At 37.5% G+C, this 26422-nt stretch overlaps 2 protein-coding genes across 3 annotated transcripts in view; one reads left to right on the top strand and one right to left on the bottom strand.

The window, feature by feature from the left end:
- The window catches only part of LOC144660795 (kinesin-like protein KIF28), a 29446-nt gene extending 12893 nt beyond the window's left edge, over window positions 1-16553 (top strand). Inside the window, exons 14-32 of one of the 2 annotated variants that reach the window (XR_013572161.1) lie at window positions 1470-1504; window positions 1611-1691; window positions 2193-2307; window positions 3986-4049; window positions 4457-4585; window positions 5244-5410; window positions 5849-5934; window positions 6862-6924; window positions 7426-7563; window positions 7853-7936; window positions 8118-8180; window positions 9758-9829; window positions 10587-10655; window positions 11528-11656; window positions 12453-12620; window positions 13210-13287; window positions 13819-13875; window positions 15189-15767; window positions 15803-16553. Coding sequence is in view for 1 of the 2 variants with exons in the window: in XM_078521520.1 (XP_078377646.1) it covers window positions 1470-1504; window positions 1611-1691; window positions 2193-2307; window positions 3986-4049; window positions 4457-4585; window positions 5244-5410; window positions 5849-5934; window positions 6862-6924; window positions 7426-7563; window positions 7853-7936; window positions 8118-8180; window positions 9758-9829; window positions 10587-10655; window positions 11528-11656; window positions 12453-12620; window positions 13210-13287; window positions 13819-13875; window positions 15189-15323 (1733 nt within the window). In the remaining variant the exon portion in view is untranslated. Of the gene's footprint in view, window positions 1-1469; window positions 1505-1610; window positions 1692-2192; window positions 2308-3985; window positions 4050-4456; window positions 4586-5243; window positions 5411-5848; window positions 5935-6861; window positions 6925-7425; window positions 7564-7852; window positions 7937-8117; window positions 8181-9757; window positions 9830-10586; window positions 10656-11527; window positions 11657-12452; window positions 12621-13209; window positions 13288-13818; window positions 13876-15188 lie in introns of both variants that reach the window. The other variant, XM_078521520.1, reaches the window with a different exon arrangement.
- A 6064-nt stretch (window positions 16554-22617) lies between these two features.
- LOC144660905 (uncharacterized) lies at window positions 22618-26422 on the bottom strand. Its single transcript, XM_078521630.1, has 5 exons — window positions 26335-26422; window positions 25777-26051; window positions 24972-25086; window positions 23974-24207; window positions 22618-22958 (listed from the first exon to the last, which is right to left on the bottom strand). The coding sequence occupies exons 1-5, from the start codon at window positions 26420-26422 to the stop codon at window positions 22618-22620; spliced, it is 1053 nt and encodes a 350-aa protein (XP_078377756.1).

Raw genomic sequence — 26422 nt, forward strand, 5'->3', positions numbered from 1 at the left:
TCTGAAATGCTGCCCGAGGCCGCAGGCCGAGGGCAGCATTTTCAAGGCCGAGGCACAGTTTTCCTATACGGACCGACCCTAAGCCGGTAAATAACTTATTTATTTTTTCCTACTTTAATGTGTTTGATTAAAAAACACCTATAAAACCTACAAAGACTTTCTTGCCAAATGTGTTTGTTTTATATCGCGCGCATCCAATGTTGAGTCGATCGCCAAAGCTACGGCAGAGTTATGATTTTGCTATGAGCTACGTCAAACAAAATACTAATGAACAGTACCAAGGAAAATCATCTGAAAAAAAAAAAGAAAAAAGCATCTGAAATAATAGAAAAGCACAATGTAGAACAGAGCAATCAGCGAGTTGCGAAACACTTTTAACTCCATTTCGGCTTGTGAGTTTTTAGTTTTACTCTTTTCGGACTGGAAAGCACTTAGCTTTTACATTTTATTTAACGAGTCAGAAACCTCTGTGTTGATTCCCACAGTATTCTGTTTTGACAAAAAGTTTGCGAAAGTGAAACTGAATGAAGTGAAATGTGTAGTTTGGTCGCCTGCACAGTGACGGCACAAATGCGAGATTTTGCTTTTTTTAATAAAGCATCTCATTTTCTGAATGGTGATAAGCAGTATCGGTTTTGGAGAAAAGTAGCGGAGAAGCAAGGTGTTTGAAAGGATAAATCGAGTCTGTAAACCGGCGACTGCAGTTAACCGCAATGGCGTGAAAATCAGTGCGAATGCACAAACAACGATCGGCAAACCACGGCCATAAAACTATAACTTCATTTTGTCACTAAAGAGAATAAATACTCGCCTTTGGAGAACTCAAGGCCTTTAATTCCACTGCTAATTTTCCCTTTCAAATTTACAACGGTTGGTGAGCAACTACACGATAAATATTTGGAGAGCAAAACTGTCATGGGTTCGTTCGTCTCGCCGCGATGAAACTCACGAAAGCGTTACCGTGGCCCGTGGGCAGAGATAGGAGAATCGCCCGCGCTAATAACCAATTAGATTGCAGGATTCGTTACCGTGCCCTCTTGGAAAAAAATAAAAAATACATTATGATATCACTAATTGGTACTGATAGAGCAATTTCAAATGAGTGTCGTAAAACCAAGACCAAAGTAATCACTCTGGCCAATCACAAAGGACTTGGACAATCCAGCGAACCAGTCAAAACTCGAAGTTAATACATGTGTAAGCGCGTTACAATTGGTTTTGGTTTTACTTCTGATTGGTTGAGAAAGTGGCGCGGTTTTTTTTTAAACCAATTACAAAATATAGTATACAAAACCAAGGCAAACGCGAATTACTTTCAATACTCGAGTGAAAATTCCTTTGTCGTTACAGGTATTTGCACTAACTCCATTAATACGCCCACCTGTTCATACGACCAAATATTTTATGGCTGTCGGTGTTAATTTAACCAGCATTTAATTGTTGAACTTTGATTTTGTTTCGTTTTCCAGAGGTTAACGAAATGAAAAAGGAAATGGAGGAGCGGGTATGCGTATATTTTTATTTATTTAAGACTTTTTTGATGTACATTCTCGACTGTATTCTCGACTCTGCAATAATATACTTGATATCGTTCTTGTTTAATGTTGCAGCTGCTACAAAACCAGAAGGAGATGGAAGAGATGAAGAAGTCTTGGCAAGAAAGATTACATGAGCAAGAAGCAGCCAACAAGGTGGGTCATGCGTGTCAGATTTACTGTAAGGCACGATTACCTAAGTTCGTTTTTTTTGTCCGTCCGTCCGTCCGTCCATCTGTGAATATGTTACGGAGGGCACATGTTGAAAAATTTAGCCTACTAAGTATTCTTTCTTGTTCATATACGTCTAAATCCTTTTCAATTGTAACCATCGTCTTTCTTTCTTTTCTTTTTTTTTTTTTTTTTTTTTTTGCTTTCTCGTTGTCCCGTTGGTGTTTTTGCTGGCCTGGTTAACGATTATTTTGAGGAACTTATCTTCCATTTAAGTGCAATTTCGTATATCGAAAAGAAGATGTCACATAAAGAAGTTCAAACCACGAGAAGGGTGGAGAAAAAGGGAATGAGAATACAGTTTTCACGTGTTTGGGTAGATTGGCTTCAATTGAAGCAGCAACAAGCAGTCTTTAAACTCAATTGTGACTAATGAAATTTACAGCCGTAATCCTGACGTTTTACGCATGTCTCCATTATTCGCAGGCTAAAGAGGAACAAGAAAAGAAGGAAAAAGAACTACGCAAAACCGCTCCTCACTTCTGGAATCTTAATGAAGATTCGCAGCTTTCAGGAAAAATTCTCCACTTTATTGAACGAGGTAAGTATCATTTTGACATGTGGGAACTTTCACTTTCCACTTACAGTAACGAATAGAAAACATTTTCCACATTATAATAGAAACAAAGAAAGCCTGGTAAAGCTTCAAAACAGTTAGGGATGTCGTGCGAGTGTTTTCTGGTAGCTGTAACGAAACACGGACCTTCGTTTCGTTTCGTTTTGTTTGTTTATTTATTTATTTATTTATTTATTTAACTCCTTATTTACTTCTTTATATGTTTATTTTACAAAGTGATTCATATAAGGTTCAAACTTATTTATTTAATTATTTGTTTATTTATTTATTTTACAAAGTAATCCATACAAGGTTAAAAAAGTCCGTTCGTCCTTTCGACCCTGCGTCCGTCTGTTCGTTCGTTCGTTCGTTCGTTCGTTCGTTCGTGCGCTCTAATCGGAAGGCTAGTTGTTTTGCATAACTGAGGCAATGTTGGCTGTGTACGCGGTTTTACGTCACGTGACAATATTCTCCCTTAAAAATGGAAAAATGAAAAACAAGTGGCGATATTAATTTTTTTCTCACTGTCTTTAACCTTTTGTTCGCGTGAACCACACAGTTACATTCAACCCTCGAGGCATTTTTTTTTTTTTTTTCATCAATTATGAACTTGAACTATTTATTTAACAGCCAATACACTGGCAAATAACAAGAAAAAACGTGCAGTTGCAAATTAAAAATAGCTTTTGGAATATTGTTTTAGTTTGAACATATGTAAGCTTTATGTGGCAATATAATGATATTGGCGATGTACTTAGGCATTTCTTAAGTTTATTGAATGGATCAAATTGCGCAGGTAATGTTGTTTGTCAAAACTCGCATGGTAATTTACTAGTTATTAACTAAGTTATTTATTTACTGGTGAAATAGTAGAACAGTAATTCGCATCCAACTTATCAGACCTATCAGTAAGTTATCTACACCATTCATGCAGGTATTTTACTCCAGACATCGAGTACACAACAAGTTATAATCTCTATTAACTCTGTCTCAAGAGAGCAACATAACGCGATCAAATCATTACATAAGCTTTACAATAAAAAACGATCTTATTATAGGAAACATTGTTTTCGTAACATAGCTTTCATCGCTTTTCGCTCATAGAGAAGTTGAGTTGTGTCTTTTTAACGTCCGTGTTTCGGTATTGCTCAATATCATCTCGTTGTTGTTTTGCTGTCTAAATAAACATTAATTTGAGGTTTCCTTTGCCTTAATACAGTACATTAAAGATAATTATCCACCTAACTATAAATTCAAAACGCAGTGATATCAATAAGTGAGTTTCGTTATCTTGTTCATCCGTGTTTTATTGAGGTTTGCGATATGTTCGTGAAGTTCATTCACAGTAGTAGTAATTTATTTTAAAGTTTCTTTTGATTGGGAGCAACTTGCGGGGACTACTTAAAATTTATTACAAGGCACCTTTTTTATTTCTTGAAACTTGAGTGATACAAGGGCTTTAATTCCCGTAAAGCCTTACCTCATAATCCCCAAAACGATAACCCTGGTTGAACGGAATTTATGTCTCGTGGGAGTTAATTGTCTGCGGAACATTTGTATGCCCTGACAAGCTAATTTATGAGCTTTAAGAGGTTAAATCCTTCACTAGCTTAACATAGCTTTTAACTCTATGTTGCTAACGTTTTGGGGTTGTTTATTGCAGGAGAACAAAGAGTTGGAAACAAGAAAGCCGATCCTAAACCTGACATTGTATTGAGTGGTTTGAGGTAATACATACAATCGCACAAATAGTAACTGAAAACAAACACACAATTTAGTCACAAAAGTAAGTGAAATTTTCGCGGAAGTAACTGCTTGAAATAAATGGAATTCAATCAAATTTAATCTCAGCTGACAATCAATTTTGACGAATATCAATATGTTTGAAGAAAAAATGCTAAATGTTGAAAAACAAAAACAAGTTGCGCCAGAAAAAGAACTGCTTGATCACATTAAGATTTCGTCACAACTAACTGACTAAAGGTGTTGCCTTGCAAGGGTTTAGTTGTCGACAGTTTTGCAGTCTTTCCTATCAACGATTAGATGGAGTTAAGCAAGGAGAAAGTTTGGGTGGGTAAGGGCTACACTTAAGACCTTCGACTCGTATTTCAACTGATCTTTTTTTTTCTTTTAGCATTCTTTCAGAGCACGCTACAGTGACACATAAAGGTGACACCATCACAATACTCGCTCATCCAGATGCTAAACTGATGGTTAATGGTAAACCAACACACGACGAGATAGAGCTACACCATAATGACAGGTACGGATTTCGTGACATTCTTGATTTCTGTAGTCTCGTCACGCAATTTTTGCCCGTGACGAGCCCAAAGAGAGGCTGGATAGGGGACTATGCTATTCTCTTACACATTCCTTACTGTAACAGCTTTTGAAATGTGTCTTCGTTTTCCGGACAGCCACCACCTGTGTAGAACGTGTATTTTCATTATTGTGTCCTCTACAGCTGTGGTGGGCTAGAGGTCTTGTTATGATTTGTTGTTTATTGAGCCAATTGCCTGCCTGGTTCTGAGAGGTTTTTGTAGGAGAATTTGATAAATATTAGCTTAGAGCTGCAACCGTTCGAATGTTCATAATTTAGGGGACTACTGTAAATAGATAAAAATTATTCTGGTTATTATTAATACAAAACTAAATCTTAGTAAAATTAGTGACAGGGCGTTTTGATCATCACATTGCTGCACATCATAATATTACACCAACAAACCGCACACTGGGAAGCTGCTCAATATATTACCTACAGTACTAGTACAAACTACTTTCAATGAGTTACCTCCAGAAATCTTGTACACAGACTAAGAACAAGCACGACTTAACCGACACCAACAGGTAACAGCATCTTACAAACGACTTATACACAACGTAACATATCCAGTAATTGTTGCTTCTTTTTTTCTCGACAGAGTGATGTTTGGCTCTGCAAGTTTGTTCGTTTTACATCACCCTGTGGAGTATGAAAATAAAAAGAACGAGGGCGTTAAACTTGAAGAAGTAACTTATGACCTGGCACAGGAGGAAATAGCAGCAAGCTCTGGGTTTAACATGGGCAAGAATAGCGGCCAATCTAAAAGTATGTAATGTACAGTTTCACACTAACAAACAACATGATTCAATCGCGCAAAGAACTAAATTGTGGGCACCAACATGGATATAAAAAAAACCTGGTAAAGAAGGGATCTGTATCTCAAAGCCTTAAAGAGTTTGTAGGATTTTACAAAAGTATTTCAAGTCCCTATCCAGTCCCTGCAAAGATTCTCGAAGTTCATGTCAAGGTCATTCTGATCTTGGCAAGTTCTGTCAATTTGAGGATCCTTGAAACTGTAAAAGATCTTCCAAGGATCCTTAAAAGATCTTTTTAACATTTCGATCTTTAACAGGTTATGAAGATCTTGAAATATCCTCCGAGTTCCTGAAGGGTGTTTTGATAAGTTTGGCTCTTGTATATTTATTGGACAATGTACTCAATATTTTGCCATTTCTACTACTAATTTAGCTTACGTGTTTTCAGATGATCTGCTGTTGCAAGAAGACCTGGTACAGATGGTTCCCATGGTAAATGAGTCTAACGCCATGGCTGAGGAACTGGGAAAACCGGTGAGGGTAACTGCTTTAGCAGTATTAGCAAATACCGTATTTATTCGATTAAGCACCCATCCTCGAATAAGCGCCCACCATGTAGGTAGGAAAAATTAATAAGCGCCCAGCCTCAAATAAGCGCCCACCCACCCCTCCTTAAAATGAGAGCACAAGAAAAATTTGGATTATTGTTGAAGTTGAGATTAAAAATTGACTAGGTACGTCTAAGCGACTATCCCGAAGACCGAGGTTTTTTTTAGTTTTTTTTTTTTTTACTAAAACTTTCAATGAACATTTAAAATTCAGCTTTGATACACCTTCACGTTTAGTTATTTCATATTGTTTGCTTGCAAAATAAACTTACTACTTGCTAAAAAAAAGGTGAAGATTTAATAAGCGGCCAGCCTCGAATAAGCGCCCACCCTCAAGGTTCCAAAGTTTAAGAAGCGCCCAAGGCGTTTTACCGAATAAATACGGTAATAATGAGTATCGAAATACACTAATAGCAGTGAACCAACATGCTACAAATAGCGACACGTAAACAGTCGACCTCATCGCCTGATGAGGACTAGCAGTATTGCAGTCGAAACGTCGCGATCAACAACTGAAAGCGATTCCATCGTAACACAAACGAAAAAACGTTCATCTTTTCCACTATAAGCAAATGTTTTTGAAAATTTGTTAAGTGACTAAGAACAAAAACGATAATAAGGGACTGTCCAGGCAATAACCCACCATGTTTATATCTACTTACAGTATACCAGAAATCCATCTTGCAAAACTCGTACGCAGTCTCCACGAAGTTGTCGGAGTTTATTCGTTAGATTCCTGGGCTCGTGACTTTAAAATTATTGCCTTTCAAGGATGTTTCCACGAGTATTATATTGCCACGGCCTTCTGCTGAGCTAAATTAATTTCGTGAATGTTTTCTTTCCCCGCGTTCAGGTGAAGTTTGAAATTCTGTTAGTATCACCTCAAGCTCGTGGTCTCAAGGAAGGAAGAACTGAGGTAGGAGGGGACTTCTATTATATAGGAGTACTCTGCATGCTTCTCAGTATATTTTTATACGTCTTTGTGATCAGCCAGCTCGTCCCATCGTCAGGTTGCCGACTGTGACAAAAATCATCTAACTATGGATTGCAGTATGAGTTTGCTTGTGTGTTTGCTTATTTGGTTGTTTTGTTGCAATCTTTAAAATGGCCTCCGAGGCTGGCTTGAAAATTTCTGCTTCCTCCAGGATTACGTTCCAGGAAGGGTTCACAATCGAAGCGTAATCTGTGAATCTATAAAGAGGCATTTAGTTTGCCCTCCGTTCGGGCAAATCATGTACACTCCCGTGTACGTTTCACTCGTATTAAAATGCACTGTTGAAGTCGGTTACAGTTAATAATGAAAATTAATTTAGCCCGTTGCTGTCTACTTCCACTTCTTGTTACTCAGCACGAGGACACGATTAAGTGTAGAGAGTAATGAGGGAAAAAAAAAGTAACCGTCCGTGTTACCCTGTAGGTCAAAGTAAAGATGAAAAGCACGGAAGATGATGCGGAATGGATCTGGGACAGAAATAAATTCGTTAATAGAACGTACTTGATGAAGGAAATGTTCCAGAACTACTTCGAAGGAGAGGAGGACTGGAATGTGCCAGAGGTTTGTAAATCCCATTTAACTTTCACCTGGACCACTCTTTATCATTGACAGTGATTCCTTTTTATCCTTCCTCAAAAGCAAATTTAATTTAAAACAGAAAGTAAAAATTAAAGAATGTCCCACATTTATTGGCAAATTTGGACGTCGGAGAGTTGCTTAGGGCTATTAACTGGCAAACGAAGTATTTTGCGTCCGCCTTGGTCAGTGAATATTGTTCTTTCCTATTTTGATTTGTTATTTAAAGGTTAGTTGTGCTTCAAATCCATTTATTTTTACTATTTCTAAATAGGAAAAAGATCCGTTCTGGGAACCAGATGATGCCGAGGTTTTCATCGGTTCAGTGCAGGTTTACCTTCAAAGTTTAGCTTACTTGGTAAGAACGTTTTGGCTAAATACATACCTCAACAACCTCTTTGCCTAAAACCCAGCATTTAGCAAATACACAGAGACTAGTTTCTTACGCTACTTATTCTTTAGACCTTCTATACCTTATATTTAATTATAAGTAACGTGTACAGTGACCTCTCGAGTATGACGAATGTTTTTGGTTTTAGATTGAAGTGGAAGAAAGCCTTGTAATTACAGATCACAAAGGCAACGAGAAGGGACATTTACAGGTACGTGCAGTTGAATTTTTTTTAGTATAATTGGGAGAATTGGATTGGCCATTTATTGGAATACAAAAAATGTCGTAAACAAGTTTCACGTTTCACAAGTGTTCGTTGTTTGTTTGTTTGTTTTTGTCTTATCGCAGCTTATTTGTTTTTTGTTTTTGTTTTTTATCGCAGCTTTTTGGTCTTTCTTTGCCTTTTCCCGGTTGTGGGTTCATTTTGTCCTGTAACTCATGTTGCTTTTGTCATTTGATTGGAAGACACGTTTTTCTGAGTCTCTCTGTAACTTAGTTTTCTTTAATTTACAAGTTCTTGTAATGTCCCACTTCATCCCCTTTTACATGTATTTATCGATCCCATTTTATGTTACTAGTCACTGTTGAGGGTAATTAGTCACGTGTAGTGTGATGGTACGTGAGGGTGGAGGTGTAGTGTTATAGTCACGTGTAGTGTTGAATGCCACTTACCAAGCACCTTCCTGAACTTTGCCCAGGCCCCCCGAGTCACCACGACACAGCGCATGAGGAGGAGGACGAGTGGACGAGGCGAGGACGAGGAGACGAGGGACGAGGGAGGGAGAGGGGCGCTGGACGAGCGAGGGAGAGGACGAGGGACGAGGAGAGGGACGAGGTGTGGACGAGGGCGATGGTGGACGAGGTGTGGACGATGGTCGATGGATCGATGGTGGAGATGGGTGGATGATGGTGATGGAGAGGTGGAGAGGGGAGGAGAGCGAGGGAGGACGAGGACGAGGGAGAGGCGGCGCGGCGCCACGAGCGAGAACAGAGGACGAGAGCAGGAGTGACGGGTGGGTCTACAGAGGTAAAGCCCAAGAAAGACTTTAACTTCGTGTCTTCAATGTTCTTTTCGGTGTTTGTTGTAATAAAGCGACTGTCCATTATTTTCTTCTTTTTTCTTAAAAAAAAAAAAATTATAAAACAGAACTCTTTAGTATCATGTTTTCTTAGAGAGTGACCATGGCAAGAGAAGAAGTAAAGCAAAATACTCATGGCAATTACAACCCCACTAGGACTAGTCTTCTTTGCAGCCCATACACTCTTTTTTTTTATAAGAATCTAGTTTATAAGAATATCGAAGCTGAAATTTGCGAATTTTTAAGAATATTTTAAGAATTAACCCGAGGCTAAGATTTTGAAAAGAATATAGTTTTTAGTTTAAACAAAATCAGGTATTTTCATTTCCGTCACTTTATCTCTGTGAGATGCTTTGTTTAAAGCCAAAACGGCAAGGCTGCAACGAAAAGCAATGGTACATGTGCACAATGTAACACGATACAGATCTGGACACCAAAAACGTGTAATTGATTACCCAATACTTGCTAAAACGGAAATGTCAAACGTTGTTTTCTAAGAATGTTCATAAGAATATTTCAGCTTAAAATCGGCAGAAAAATAAAAAATATTCAGCCTGGGTCGGAAAAATTGTATTCTTATAAAAAAAAAGGGATGTCACGCAACGCTTCTCCCTCTGTTGCGTGACTCCCCAAAAAAACGGTTTCTTTGGAGACTAATTTAGGACTTTTTGATGTGTTGTCTCATTATAAATTTTTCCGTTGCTAACAGATTGAGGCATATCCTTGTGATGCAAGCTTCTCCGAGGATCTGGACGATTACGTTGAAGACCCTAAAGAATTGGTATGTATAGTGAATAGATCAGTTACATTATCCCTTACAAAATGTCATGTTTACATCTCATACCCTATACAAACTGCGCTAGCAGTACACTAACCCTTGTCTAAAAGTTTGGTCCGAGTGAGTTTTAATCGGCGGAGTATTTGTAAGAGATTCACAGATCAAGGAATTGTATATTTAACAATTATTCAACGAGCGCACGTTGGATATGAGACGGCAGATAGCCAACGAGGCGCGTAGCCCCGAATTGGCTATAATGATCTCATATACAACAAGCGCGAGTGGAATAATTATTTAAAATTTTAAAAAAAAAAACACCCAAAGAATTGCAATATTTGAGCTCCCCATCTGTTTTCGTTGACGCGTTTTGGCTACCTTATTTGTGGTCAATGGTATATGAGCTTATATACTATTGCCTGTTAACCAATCAAAACGCAGGAATGGCAATATACCATGGCTAGTTTTCAATAAGTTACAATATTTATGAATAGAAGTACAGTCGAATCCCGATAACCCGAACCTTCAAGGGAAATCGAAAAAGGTTCGAGATTTCGAGTTATCGAGGGTAAAACTAGTAAGAAAATGACCTGGAGGGGAATCGGATAAGGTTCGAATTAGTGGGAGGTTTTAGTTACTGAGGGTTGAGTTATCGGGATTCAACTGTAAATCAAAGCAATCATCTTGTGTCGTTTCAATATTCCGTAGATTTTTCCTCGTTTTGTTTGTTTGTTAATTTGTTTCTTTTTTTTTTTTTTTACAGATTGGAAAGGCACTATATTTCAAACTAAAAATTCCATACGCAAGAGGCTTACCAGCCATATTTGGAAAGGTATGCAGACAGTCCCAGTGCGATAAAAGGTTCAGTTGTGGGAGGGATGGGGGACTTGATTCCCGCAATGATTTTTGCACGAATTCACGCTCCACGGAAAACTCTTCTCGCTCAAACCAGGGCGGGAGAAGGCTCTGTTCCACCCGGCTTGCTCAAACCGTGCCATACGGTTTCAGCTTTAGCTATATTATAGTAATAAGGTTAGAAAAATTGCTATTGCACATTTGACATTAACTTTTAGCAGTGTGACGAGGGATTGAAGGCAAATATTGAGGCCCCGATGTCTTATTGTCACTGGCATTTTCCAATCATTTATATAGAAGTGTTGTGGGCATAACCATAAATAAAAACCTGACATATTGTTTCAGTATTTGTTCAACCAGTGTGACTCATTAAATATACCATTTTTGGAGAGCCAACCACGTGATCTGAAAATATATGCCTACAAATAATGGTCTACTCATACGCGTTACGGTCTTATAGTGTTTTGCTACAAATAATATTCCCCTCATACTTAGCTGTGTGCACCTCTGCAAAAAATGGAATCTCGTTTAGCAGAGTGTTCAGAGGGTGATTTAACGTCAATACAACAGCTCTTATCGTGGGAAGCAAAACTGTAACTTTTTCTTCTTGTAGCTTCCCACTTCCCGAACATAATGTAAAACAAACTTAGTGTTCAAATGATAAGACATTCATTGAACTCGGTTGTCGTAAAATACCTTGATTTGTCTGGGTCTTGCAGGTAGATAATTTGTCTCAGCCTTCGGCTTCGGTGAATAATTAATTTGCTCGCCACTAACAAATTGTGATATTTTGCTCAAATTTGTCCAGTAATCGTTGACTGTTCTCACAAAGCTGACTTTTTCTTACAGGGCGAAACATTTTGCAAATATAAACTGTATCTGGATCACGAATTCACTTGTACAAAAAGCGTCACAGGGACCATGAATCCTTCATATGATTCCGAAAAGAAGTTCACCTTCAATCCAGTCACAAAACAGGTATGTTCTTGTTTGTTATCAGAGCAACCAGCTGTGTTAGCTTTGGGTTGCAGTATTAATTTTTATTGTTATCTCGGCCTATGGTAGTGCCTTTGTTAAGTATGGTAAATCTAGATGTATATCTGAATTGGCTGTGCGTTAGAAGCTTTGAGAATAAACTCCAATATGAGATAAACTTGTTACAAACGTAATGTTTTTTTAGAAGAAAACAATACCTTTCAAACGAGGTTTCGACAATCAAACAGGGTTTGGTGATGGTGTGAGGAGGCGGCCAGGAGTGTGAGAGGAAAGATGAACGAGGGGCGAGAAGGAGAAAAACACAAACGAGAAACGTACAAACGTAATGTTTTTTTAGAAGAAAACAATAACTTTCAAACGAGGTTTCGACATATCAAACAGGGTTTGGGGATGGTGTTGAGTAAGAAACCACGTTCTAGGTCTAGGCAAATCGGTCGAACAGTAACATTGCTCTCTTGTTCGTCAAATTATTTGTTTGGAGAAGGGATGTTCTAGGTTCGTGTAACAGAAGAAAACGCTCCTTTTCGGTAATGCTTGCTCAATGAAGTTGATGGCTTCAGATCTACAACCAACGACAACATCGACAACAACAACAACAAACGCACACAAACAAAAAAAAAAATAACACAAAATGTGATTTGGGGGGGGGGGGGGGGGGGGGGCGGGGGGGGGAGGGGGGGTGGAGTGTGAAGGGGGAATTTTTACAATTCTCCTTACAGTTTAGTCACGCAGTATAGCCAATAATTGGTCTTTATTTTTTTCTGTTTACCAATTTCAGTTCGTGGATTATTTACTGAACAAACCACTTGTTGTCGAAGTTTGGGGAAAGCAGAGTGGAAGGAAAATAAGCCGCAAAGAAACGGGTGGAGAAATAAACCGCCCAGCAGCCAACAAGAAAACATCTGTAGGGCCAAAAAACAGCGGAATGACAAACGGAGAGGTTTTGGTAAGAATTCATAAAATGCTGTTAGTAACAGAGTGTTTGTGCACAAATCCGGAGTCCTCGGGTACAAATATTCAACTTCCATTATTTACTGGATTTTAAGCGCTGTAGTCCCGAGTGATCGCGCTTGAAAAATCGCTGACTGCAACTGCTTGGTCACCTTACGTTATTTTTTTTTTCTGAAACTACCTTATTATAGGAATATAACGAGGCATTTTAACAACGCGAACAAAATTTACGCGTAATAAAATTAACGCGAATTTAGGAAAAGTTCTGGTCAAATGCTTGTAGTAAAAAAGTTAACATACATAAAATTAACGCGAAGTTTTGAAATTCGCGTTAATAACATGTATCGTTAATTTCCTATAATAAGGTATGTTATAGTGTCAGTTGTTATGAGTTGGAAAGAACTTTGATAATAGCCATGCCCGGCATTCTCATTACAAAGAATCGAGTATGCACAGTTTTATATTTGTTGCCAGACAGCAGGGGTAGAATTCTCTCTTGGGCTGTCTACCTTACTAGCAGTGCAACGCTATGCAAGTGCATCCTTGTCCGTATTTTAAAATTGTTTCTTTTCTTTTCTTAATAGTCAAAGGAAGAGGGCCAAAATATGAAATTAGAGCTAAACAAGTCACTGAAAAGAAATGATCGAGCTGAAAAGAAACTGGTAAGTAATCTGGCACATATAATTTAATCGTTTACCATTAATGGAAGTCCGATTTATAATGCACCAAGGTTTTACTGAATTAAAAAATGTATTAAATATAATGCAGATTTGTCTTAAAATAATGCATGATAGTGAAAATGTGAACTGTAAATAAACGTAGAAAGGAGAGTGGTCCTTACCGTTACATAAAAAAGAATAATAATATTAAAGACATAAGATTATCAAATGATGTTTTATTGCTTCGCCACGTGGGTGCTACATACTTTAGCAAAGTGCAGATTCTTTCAGGCAGTATGGGAGGGGGGATTGGGGTGAGGGGACTTGTGAGCGGTCGTTCTTTTCGGCAATTGCTAGTCAAGGGTAGAACCGAATCTGTTCTTTATTTCAGTAGGTTGCTACTTAAAAGAAGGTTATGAATATGGGTTTTACGTTATGCAACTGAAGGTAACAGTCTGCAAGATTTCCTGTAATTGAGATCAAAGAACTTAATAAAGAACGTTTACATCAGTACGATTTTGATTTTTCACACAGAAAAAGATGCGAGAGTTATTGGAGGACGCTAAAAAAAAAGGCATCAAGACAGTAGAGGTAAGTGGAGCTAAGAGATACAGAATAAATAGGCAAATAAAAAAAAATTCTAATAAGCAGGAGGTGATGCCTCCTCTGATCAATTCCGTGGTAACCTCTTTGTCCCTGATTTATCAAGCTCAAGTAGATAGGCTAAGGACTAAGACTGACACTTTTTTCTTATCATCCCATAAAATCAATTATTTAAAAGGTATGTAAAGCAGTGAAAAAAACGTTGCTGTAGGGCCCGTGGAATCGGAGGCTAATGGCACGTTGTTTCTATGTATCAATAGGAAAACGAAAAAAAGCAGAAAAAAACTGCCGGTTGTTGTACTTGAAAGAAAACACGAAGAGCCTGACTTTAAAGCATATCAAATGTTTTCCCATTGCCTCACGTAATTTTATTTTATGAGATAACCTATGAAAGTTAGGTTCAGTTTAATTTAAATCGCTGTGTTTTTCTTGTTATTTATTAGTCCAGTAGTCAGTTACTGTTCACCTATCACTGAGAACGTAGCATCTTTAGTTACCATGTAGGGAACTCAATTTCGCAATATAATGTTTCAAAGTATCAAGCATATTAAGCCATGTGGCATTATTTTTAATCCATGTCTACCTTCCTTAGCCTATACGATTTTATTTAAATTCAATGGTCTGTTTTCACCTCTTGAATGTCTGTTCTACCTTATTACACCATACGTGGTCTGATTGTTGGACGAAGGGTCAATAGCCAGCTGTAGGTCTAGGCTGGAGCCCTTTTTGGGTCGTTGTGTGTGTCATTAAGCTGGACACTCTCATATTACTCTTCACTGGTGTAGGGAAAGAATGTGATATATTGTCGTCCCATTTAATCCAAGTAATATGGTGCGTGAAAACACATTTTAAAAGCACTGGCGGGGCTAGCTGCGTAGGCTTAGAAGCATACTTTACTTTACACTACTACTGCGAGGTTTTTCTTTGTTTGCAAATATACCTGATTGAAGAAACTTTAACCCGTGAAAAGCATAAACCTTAAACAATGCGACCCAAATGTTGACTGACTATTATTATATAAAATAATCCCCGTCTGTGGCAGAATTAAAATAATGATATGACAGGTTGCATAAATTACGCTTTTAAGACCCCAAAAGAAGAAAACATAGTGATTCTCAATGAATGGAATATTACTCAGTTTGCCAATGCTGTCTACCCAGAAAACCATCCGGTCTTATCATTAATGGTTAATGCTTTTCACAGGGTCAACATTTCTTCAATTAGTTGTAACTTACCGAAGAGAATGATTTCCATAAGTGTAACATTTGTTATAGCTGACAGCATTTAATCTTTGATAACAGATTGCAGCAGTTGAAGATATCTTAAATGGAGGCGAAGGTGACAAGTTTAAAGCAACCGCTGACATCATTCTCCACGCACAGAAATCAGTTGACAATGACGGCAAGATCAGTAGTGCGGCCTGCTCAATCCAGTGAAAAATTAATAGATAAATATTTATAAGTTGGTTAATTCATTATTATCTTATACACATTCACACCAACAAAACATGTTTAATTAAACCAGGATTAGCAAAATGAAAAAAAAAGGACTAGAAAACTGAGAGATTGAATTTCACCTTGGGTTTAAGATTCGTGTATAATTTGTGCCTTTATTGTGCTAAATGTGAAGTCGACCAACATCATTCAGCAACTTCTGTGAAGAAAACAATTTTAAACTGTGTTTAATTAAACTAGCTTTCGCGTGAATGGGGTATAAGCGTCGTAGCACTAAATTGTCTTTCGTCTCACTTTGTAAACAGGAAGCTTCACAACTTTTATTAGCAATTGCAGGATAAAAGTGCTAGATTTTGTGGTTCTGTTTTTGACGTTTTTATTTTATTTTTTTCTCAGTGAAGTGCAAAATTCAATTTTGGGCTAGGTGTGCTAAAAGTAGAAAGCTTTCATTAGTAGTTAAGTTTGACAACGCAATGGGTTTTAATCCAATTCAGAGTCACTCATTCTGGAAGTTCTCAGAATTTTTTCTGTCTTAAAGCGTAGCATTATATCTCATCCGAACCGACGACATACGTTTCTGAACGTATTTCTTGGTATTTTTCACATTGCTATTACAAATAAGCTCTCTTACAACATGCACGTGCAACCTGCTTAGTTTTCATCGTCTTTTTTTACGCTTGTACAAAAGATTGTTGCACCTAGGTTCGCCATCATTCATTCATACATACATGTATCATCATCCGACTCGTTTTATATTTAACACTGCAACGTTATTTAATTAGTTTTCCTATAAGGAAGCAACGGTAGTTCTAGTGGTGTTGTTCACCGTATTTAACCAAAGAGTCAGTCATTATTTATAGTGGTCTGTTAGAAATTCAGCACTCGTTTATAGTTTATCTGCAATGTTCACTACGTGCGGGTTCGTGTAGTGGAGTAGAATGTATCCCAGTATCTGTAAATATATTCAGTTATATCGCAGTAATCAAGCGAACACCCCAGCTAGAAGATGGTTTTCCCTTTGTAACGTCCCTTGCCTTAACGACTGGCCAAACCATTGGGTGGAGGTAGGGTAACGATTGGTATATTTAATACTTGAAATAAATTGTAAGAGTACGCTTTGTAGAACAAGTAGCAGATACGTCTTGAAAGGTCGAATCCATGTTTTGTCACAGTTAATATGTAAAATGATAAATAAATGTTGTACATTATGAACTCGTTTTTAAGTCTTTACTTTGAATAAATTATCGCGTTAGGTTCTTTGCTACCAACAACAACAACACTTAAACTTTAAAGAATAACTGTCAAATTTCCCGCACACACTGGCTACTTTTTATCGTCAATAAGAGTATAGACATGTAAATGAATCCATCATCAACTGTTTACCAAATATCTAGCGTTGGTAGTTCACTTTTGGTTTAGAAGCAACTTAAGTACCAGTTTACAAGCATACAAGTGCCTTCTCCCCTTAAGAAACATTCCGTTTTCATTTTTAACTCGGAAAATTCCGAGTTTTGGTGAGTGGGCCCGATTTCACTCCTTCCCTCCTTCACTCGATTCCTGTAAACATTTTAATTGAATTAATTAATTAATATCAAATTGAATTAATCAATTAATCTTGTGAAGCGGGTAGGGGGTTGGCTAAAATGCGAACTTTATCCGTGTTACTTTATATGAGGTACACAAAGGCTATATATTTGTTTCTGAAAACCAAATGTTCTCCTTGTGGTATGCATTCTTCCAGGCGTAGACCCAAGCACACGGAATTTTGTGCTGAACGCATGTGCATATATGAAGTACACAAAGACGATATATTTTCACCAAATCTTACTGAGAACTGGTTAAAATTCAACAAAATTTGGGGTTCGATTTATCGCCGAGTATTTCCGAAAAAAATTAGATGGTACTAGAAAAGAGTTCAATTTGAATGAAATATTCATCTATAAGCCGAGCGGTCATCAACAAACGTAAATTAACAAGCGTTTGTATTTATTCTTGGTCATTACCTTTTATTTTAGTGGCGGCTCCTTAAAAGCCATTTGGTTTAATGAAGCAACGTTAGGAATGCAGTTTTTATTCGTCTTTTCTTCGCTATTTAGGCTGGAACTCGTCCTCCATCAGCTCGCACTGGAATATTATTTGTTTTGTTTGCGTATGAGATCGTCTTTTGAACTAACGAGGGAATTCGAAATCCCGCATGTCGTAAACAATGTCCTCGCAATCTCTTCTACAATAATTATTTCTGCCTGAGACTGTTTCTGTTCCTTTCCTTCTGTTCCTTTCTTTAAGTTTAGTTAATTTGCAGAGTCACTGCTAACGTGACTTTTTAAGAGAAGAAGGGTCAAGAAGGAATCGATCTATTTGACTAGTTGTCGCGACACCACAAACTGGCCAACCAGAAGCGGTCGTTCTCACGCGCTTGGTAAACATTGTAACACGATCTGACAGAAATCGGCTGCATGTAATATTTTTGTTCAAAAGCGAAAACGTAAAAATACCACGACTTCTCTGCTAAAAGAAACCACTTCAGAAGAGTTTGATTGAATTGAGGATACTCGACAAATACTGGTAACAGCACATGTTTCGTTTTGGTGACATTTAAAGTTCACCCGCTTGACCTGCTTGATCTTTTCGCTGGCGAATTGCGACGAACTGAAGATTCACTGAATCATCAGGAATCATTCCGTATTCTCTGGCAATTTTGCAGTTGTTCTGAACTGTTCCTACCACGGCAACAACTTTCAACTTGAACGTTTCGTTGTTATAAAACCAGTAGCTTTTGGCATGATGATCGATAACTGCTTAATTCTTCTGAAGAATGCGTGATTGTTTGAGATGGGATTCTGAACTCAGGTGAATGTTTTGTCACGCTTGTGTACGGTTCTATTCAGTAAATTCATTCTTTGTCAGTGATTCGTTGTTTTTCAATTACATAGTTGTAATTTAACGATATGTTGATTCGCTGCATGTGGACTGTTTTATAGCTTGAAGGAAAAATTGGGTCTAGCTTATAGCTGAGTGATTTGGGGTAATTTTTTGTCAGTTTAACTGGTTCCAAAAACTAAAAGTCTAGGGTTTCGGCTAATAGCCGAATAAATACGGTACATGCATGCTTAACTACCAGCCGAAATATTGTATTAATGTCAGTTTTCTTGAAATAGACCAAAACTTATTTTTTCTAATGATATTATTATTTTGAAAAATAAAAAAAAAAAAGAAAAATAAAAGGAAAGAAAACAATTTGTAACCGATGGGAACTCTATCACTTGCCCTTTCGGCCTGCTCTCGATAAGCAGCTAGATGACAATGAAACTAAGTGAAGTGAACTGAATTGTGGAAAGTTAAACATCATTTGTTTAGCAAATCTCTATTTGTCAGTTTGTTGTTTTCGATTCTTGATTCATAATAAATTTTCCGAGTTTAGTGGCTCGTAGCCACTTTGAATAGTTATTTCTGCTCAATGGGATTCTTGACATTTAATTAAGGAATGAAAACAAAATGTCTAATTACAGGGCGCGACAAAAGTGCTGTCCGATAGCCCGGGGCTAGTGGAATTATCCATCGGGCTAGTGTATTCTGATCACGGGTTGCCCGACGGGCAAGCAACACACGGGCAAGAAACATTGGGTTTTTTTTTATGACAACCTTCAGAAATAAATGTGCATCAGACAAATTAGACTAGAGGGAAAAATTTGGGGCTCAAAAATGTGACTCACTGCATCCTTGGAGACAAAAACTCCTGGTTTTATAGTCGCCAACTTGAACGTGGCGACTATATTTCTCTCTGTTAAGATGAGTAACGGCCATTTTCTGAGGAATTGTGTCTTTCCAGAAAATTAGATTGGAAGATCTTTGCTTCTAAAGCATTCACAATAAGAAAAGAAGTCATAGTTTTCCAATCCGTTGTATTGCTTTGCCGTAAAGTACTCCAGTCACTTCGTAAAACTTGCAAATGGCTGACCGTTTTTGAAAACACCCCAAAATGCATTGCAGGCATTGGGTACGTCATGTATGCATATGAATTATGTCCCTTGAAATGTATCCTTCAGGATACTTCATATTTGCAATCCTCTACATTATTTAAGCTACAAAGTTAGTTGCCACAAAATCGTTATGTGTTTGTTTTAATTCTTGTGGAACATTATTTTCTTTTTCTTTTTGAATATTTATGTATTTATTGTCTCCAAAGGAAGAACAATTTTAAATTTGCATATAATTAATTATGCAAATTACCTTCGGGCTAGCTTCTCAGAGCTTTGGGCTAGTAAGATAAAATAACAGCTTGCCCGAAGGGCAAGCTGCCTTTTTTATTTTTGTCTCACCCTGAATTATGTCTTATACGCTCATGAACAGCGCTCCCGTGAGAACGTAAAATGAAGGCAAGCCCAGGCTCACAACATTCTCTCAGATCTGAGGGAGCATGGAATCTGAGGTCTTCCGTTCTTTGAATGAATTTGGTGAGAAAATGTAAAGACGTTACTCCTTGGGTCAAAGACTCGAAGGCAAAACTGTTCTTAATATAGCCCATTGAATAAGCTGCGAGGGAAAGACCCAACACTCTCCAGGTACAGGAAGTTCCATCCCCTGCAATAACGGTGGCTCCACTCAAGTTGTTTCAAATTTTCCCAGTTATCACATGGTCACACGGATACAGTTTAAAGCAAGTCACGGATAAACCAAAAACAGTCGTGAACCTTGGACGGCCAGTATCACTTATTACTCAAAAATAAACCGGTTTGGGATGAGCACATTCTAGAAAAATAAACCTCTTGGTCACGCCAAAAATAGACTGTGAAACGTCAGATTTAAAGCCATTTTCAAATGTTCGACGTACTCAACTTCAAGTAGTAGATAAAATAAGAGCGGGAGATCTGTATGGGCGTTTATAATGGCGAGCCGATAGGCGAGTCATTGTAAACGGCCATACAGGTCGGACGCGAATATTTTATCCTACTAGTACTAGGGAAATGAAAACAATAAATTGAATGCAAAGTATTGTTATGCGATTCGGAAGAGATCTGTATCAAAAGTTAATGAACACTTATTAGCTGAGCAGGAGTTTGTATCAAAAGTTGATTCTATTGCTTAATTAGTATTGGGGTTTACAGTTGTGTACATGTGATCTGAATACTGTGCTTGGATTGGTTTGCACCCTCATGAATAGTTAATGAATTTTACAATTTTAGTTAAACCTTGATATGCAGGACTCATTAATAGATAGGATACAATTGAATGGAAAGAAAACATTCGTTACATTTGAACACTGCAAACCGATCATGTCTGGAAAATTGTTATCACTTAACATGCAAACGACACAGTGGTAACTGTTATTATCTTGCAAGCCTTTATTTCAACATCTGCGGTTAACTGATATATTTCCTTATTTATAAATTAATTAATGGCTGAACAAAAATGACATTATAAATAATTTTATGTTGTTGTTGTTTCGTTTTTTTAAACGCATCGAGAGGCATTGTCGCTAAATAAATAATAAGCATAATATTATGAAACTTAAGTTAGCCAATAGCCTCATCATATTTCTGGTTCTCCAGAATGATTGGTTCATCTCTGCATGATTTCAGTCAAGTTGCAATGGCCCAAAAGTAATTTGTTGATGCATGTACAAGCGAAACATAACACACAGAACACTGTTGCCCTGAGATGATTTCCAAACAAAACTGTCCTTCGGACCCTGGAAATCCCTCATTAGCGACATGTTTGACAAATGGCATTATTCTATTGGAAGAATTTAATTAAGCTTTAATAAAAAAAATTCTATGTGAGCTTCATATTATACCCTTATTTATCCATATCTGATATGTAGCTAATATCTAAGAACGGTCTTTGACACCGTGCTCGCAAAAGATATGTGATGGGCCAATCGTACCTCATTTATGAAATTTCCGGTACAAATCACGCGCATTATTTCATCGCTTTACATTACATTTACATTTTGTGGTAGCTGAAAGCAAAGTTTTTTTTTTAAGTAATACTTAAACATGGAATTGATAGGCAAAAACAATGTAATATAGAAATCATGAAAAAAAAAAAAAAAAAAATCTAACCGAAATCGAATCAAAACGTTCCTCGAGTCGCTTTTTCAAGGTTATAATTCGCGTACTCGAGTACACGAGTACGCGTTCAGCTATATCTTTTTCCCTCCGATCATAGTTCTTTACATTGTCTAAATCAAAGAGGACAATTTGTAGAGCAAAATTATGCAATAAAAAAATATAAGTCAGCCTGCTCGTTTACGAAAAAACGACGATTTATCTCCCTCGCGGGCCAAACCGTATAGAAAAAGGCGCCATTGCGTTTATGTGCGCGCTAATTATCAATAAAATTCTGCGCAGTAAGGATGCGCAGTGCAATACTGAGGAATCACCTTAAAAATACTTAATCGCTGTTGAACTTCTGATAGTTTCCTCCGTAATAACAAAAGGCTTTCTAGACATTTTATAAGGAAACTAGAGTTGGCAACAAGTTAAAATCTGATTTCTTCTCAGATTTTTTTTTTTCGTCACCACTTTCACAGATTTCACCAATCAATCTGACCCCGTATAATTTAATCTAAAGTGAAATATCAATTTTTTGTTAATGCAGTAACACATTTGTGACAGCGAGTGTTCATAAGACAGTTAATCCTGGTACCTAGCAAGCAAATTCATACCCCAACAGTGGTACAAGGGGGTAGTTGTTGATAGTAGCCCCCCCCCCAGAGTATGTTAACGCTGTTGACCAGTCCTTGCAGTCTTTTTTATATTTTATCTCCTTTTCTCTGGTGAAGATCTGGTTTGATGAAAAGTAGGGCAATTCTTGATCATACACGGAGTTTTGGAGTGGTCTAAACTTTGAAAAGTTTGTTTTTTACGACACATTGAGCCGAGAGCTGTACCTGCTCAAAGTTGACGCTTGATATTTATGACTATTGTCATTAGAAAAGCAAAGATAGCGGAAATTGATACAAAATCGATCCAAATTGCTAATGACGTGCAAACGATTGGAATTTTGTTTATAGCAATGTTACTTATGAAAACGGGGAAACTGAAGAATTATTTTATAATAATCGATATTTGGCCAAAACACTCCATGTAGCGGCGATTGTGTTGTATGTAAGATCACGGGCATATATAGTTGACATATCAAAATTTCTGCGAGGAGCTGGTGGTTGCTGGAGTAAATATAGAATTCATTTTTTTATTTGAAAAAAAAACTCCCAGGAGGGAGAAGGGTGGGATCAGTCCCCACCCCTCCAGTAGCCAAGTTGTACGTCCGAGGGTTAACCAAGGTAGAACACCTCCCAGTCATCAGGGGAAAACTTGTTGGTCCCGGCCAGAACTGTGAACGGGTCCTGTACTCCACTTGGAACGGAGTAGACATTAAATTGACCAAAGTCTGTATATGATTCTGGGAGAGTATTTGCGTTGTCTACAATGTGGATGTCGTGTCCCTTACCAAATGTTGGACAATAACAGTTAGAAAAGTTAGGGCCCGTGCCTCTGTAAATTGCGTATTCTGGCCTTGCCACCATACTCTTGAATGGCCCAAGTCCTTCCTTGTTGCGGAGAGAAAATATGAACGCTTTTGCAGTGAAGCCGTAGTGTGAGCTGTTACTTGTATCTAAAAGAGGAAGCGAAATAAAATTCTGAGAACTTAAAAACTTAACTCTATAAAGATTAACTTCTTGAAAGTGCAGTAGCAATAACACGTAACCAACCAGAATTACTGCAACAAGCAACAATAACAACCATTTCATTTTGGCACAAATATAAATTACACAAAAACATACGGTAGAGAAAAAATTAACTGAGTTCAATTGTGTAATAAAAAAATACTCGGAAGAGTAAAAAATAAACGAGCGGGTAGTTACAATAATTACGATGTATAATCTGGATTGTTACATACAAAAGGGCTAAAACGGAAAACAAGATACAAACATGGATTTAAGTCTATCAATGAGTATAATAAATAAGTACATAGTAATTTAATATAGAAAATTATTTAAGGTTGTTAAGAGTTCTTAAGCATTTTCGACAATAGCGTATAAGGCTTGGGTTGGCGAATTAGTTTACTATTAGTTAAATTATGTTGGGTGGCTCATTGAGGGCGTCGGCATTTAACCTATTAGACGGGTTTTGACTCTTCTCTGACCGGGGGAAAGTATGTCAAACATTCTTGGAATATCACGTGGGATGATGAGTCATTCAGTACAATTACACAGATGTCAAAAAGCCGCCATCTTGGAGCACCATCTTGGATTTCAAAATTTTTCAAAAATACCAGAAATCCACCCAAAATTACTGCAAAGTACACAAAATCAATAAAATTGTGCTTAGAAACCGTAAAAAGGTAAAAATAAATTGCATAGGTGAGTTAATTTTCATAAAGAAACAGAAAATTACAAATTTGGGACATGCCTATCAATGCCGTTACATGGTGAGTCAAGTTCAAATTATTACCAGATAAATTTTAGATAAACTCAGAAAGTTTGGCGGGGTTTGGTTAAATCTTGAAAAAGTTCTAATTCTTCAGATTCGGCGCGGCCTTCAAAAGCCCCCCCCCCCCCCCTTCCAGGGTCTGAATAGACCCTGGCTAAAAGTTGCTTGCACCCAAAGGTACAGAAGGTATTGTTTACCCCAGGGAATGTCAGTATATCCTCCGAACACGTACTGCCCTTTCTTGATGATGGTCACAGTGTGGTTTTTCCCATCACAAAGACTGTGAAAGGTTTTTGCAGCCCAACCGTGAGAGGAGGCGCGGAAACACAGCTTCCATTGTACACGGTTACCAACGACAGGTGCAAGGAACTGATGAAAGTGCTTCTCATAGAATTCGTTTCCTGTGATAATGGTCGAACTCAACAAAATCTCTGGAAACAGAATCGGAAGTCAAGTGAATTTGGACAGTAAGCGACATAGATTGCTTTGGGATATCGTTGACACTTGACTCACTCATAAAACAATAATAAAGTTGAAATAATCTTCTCAATTATGAAGCAGATTAAGTAAAAGCAAAAAAGAGAGACCATTAAAATGTATATAATTTAACTATATCAAAACTTAGAACATCAACAGCCGAGTTTTTATAATTTTATTTAGGATTGTTTTTTGTTTTTGATTCCCAGTCCCATTGACCCAAACCCCATTTTCCTAGTGAAAATGTTTCCAAATCCCAGTTCCCGTTTTTAACCCTTCAGGCCCCTTGTCAATGATCGGTACCCCGGCATGCGCCCTCGGCAGACCTCAGTAAAGTATTAAATTCTGTTTAATCTCGAATTCACAGGGAACGCAAGTTTTTTTGTCTTGTCTTGTGGAAATTATACGAAATAATGGGATTTCCTCTGTGAAAACGAATGTATAAGATGGGCTTTGTCGTGTTCGGTGGGTGCGCGTCCCCCCCCCCCCCTCCACTCCCTGAAAAAAGAGAAAATAACCAGGTTTAATAATAATTTTGCTCCTATATCCTCGAATTGCAATATTCTATCCTATCCACGACAGGATGGCGATGCAGCTAACTACAATACTTTCATTTTTTTTGATACTCGCAAAAGTTTCGAAGCGAATACTTGGAACACAATATAACACCAGCAACTATTGACATATGTGCATGCAAATATATGGTGGACGTTCTTACTTGTTTGGCAGTTTCTCCCGGTATATTCCTTCGTGCAAACACACACGTAGCTATTGTTCTTGTACTGTGATACGCACGTACCTTTGTTCTTACAAGGCGTACTGCTGCATGGAGACTGCAGAGAAAAATGTGGACATACATTTATAAACTTCGAGCAAACGTTTAAAGCAAAAAACAAAACAAAATCAAAACAAACAAACAAACATGAAGCATTGACGACCGAAAAAGAGGAAATGGACGCTTGGAAATGAGGCGATGGATTCTTTAGATAATATGTTCTGTAACCCACATTAAAATAATATTTTCGGTCGCTGTTATATCTTTTTAATATATATTTTCTTAGAATGCTTGAAATCAAAAAAAAAATGCATCTCAAAAGTGATATTTTAATGGGCCATCGAATCGAAAGAGCCATAATTTTTTCTTTTTTTCTTAAGAAATGAGTCGCAAATAACTAGAAAAGTAAAAAATAATATACTAAAAAACACCGTCTCTTACTGTTACTTTGAATTAAGCAAGAGGAAATAGATTGTTGCAATACTAGACAAAAATTTAGCGGTAGAATAGAACTCTCGTAAGAAAGCTGTACTTCGTGATGAACGTTTACTTCCATGATTCAACATATGGGATACCTTACATTCAGGCGAAAAAAATAAAACCTTTGAGTCGAACACAAGATTAGTTATGAAAAATAGCTTTGACAACAATAAACATTTTGGCGCACATGATAGTTTTAATGAAGTAAAAGCGAAGATGACAGTTTCAGTTTACCTTATTGTTTTAAACAAACTCATCTTTGGCTTACCGTGATACTATAGTGATGATAAACCGGACTGGAGATGAACTTGTCTGAGTTGTTGTACTTGTCAGATGGGAGCAATTCACACGGGAGTTTTCCGTTGTTGTCAGGGAATGCAGCGAGGTTGTAAGAAAAACATGAAGCGATTTCTAAACAGGCAAATCCACACTCGCTGTCATCTTGAACGAGATCTACCCCGATACTGGTGATATTCAGGTAGGACCATTTGTGAGCATCGAAGTTGGTATAAACCATAGCTTCCTCAGAGCTTCGGCTAAGAGCTTTAACGAGCAAATAAGTGGGTAAAAAATGAGAGAAGAAAGAAAAAAAACAAGGTTAGGGAACACAGCGTTTATATGTTTGCCTTTAATTTAACTTTTACGTTAAATGTTTATAATTCTAAATGAAGTTCATTATGTTCGCTTTGGAATTAAAATCATTATTTACAAGGCTTACAAAATTGTTAAAAAAACCTGCTAAAAAGAAAAAAACAAACGTTTTCGACTTAGACTAAGTCATAATCAGAAGAAAGTGTTACAGTGGTAAAGAAAATAGTGAATCTACCTTCAAATGCTTCTGGAAAGCAGGATATGATCATCAGAAAGAACATTAGGTGGCTGAAGAGCTGTAGGAGGCCGAGCTCGAGATCCAT

Source organism: Oculina patagonica, chromosome 7 (assembly GCF_052425735.1).
Source record: "Oculina patagonica isolate OP01 chromosome 7, crgOcupat, whole genome shotgun sequence".
Taxonomy (NCBI): domain Eukaryota; kingdom Metazoa; phylum Cnidaria; class Anthozoa; order Scleractinia; family Oculinidae; genus Oculina; species Oculina patagonica.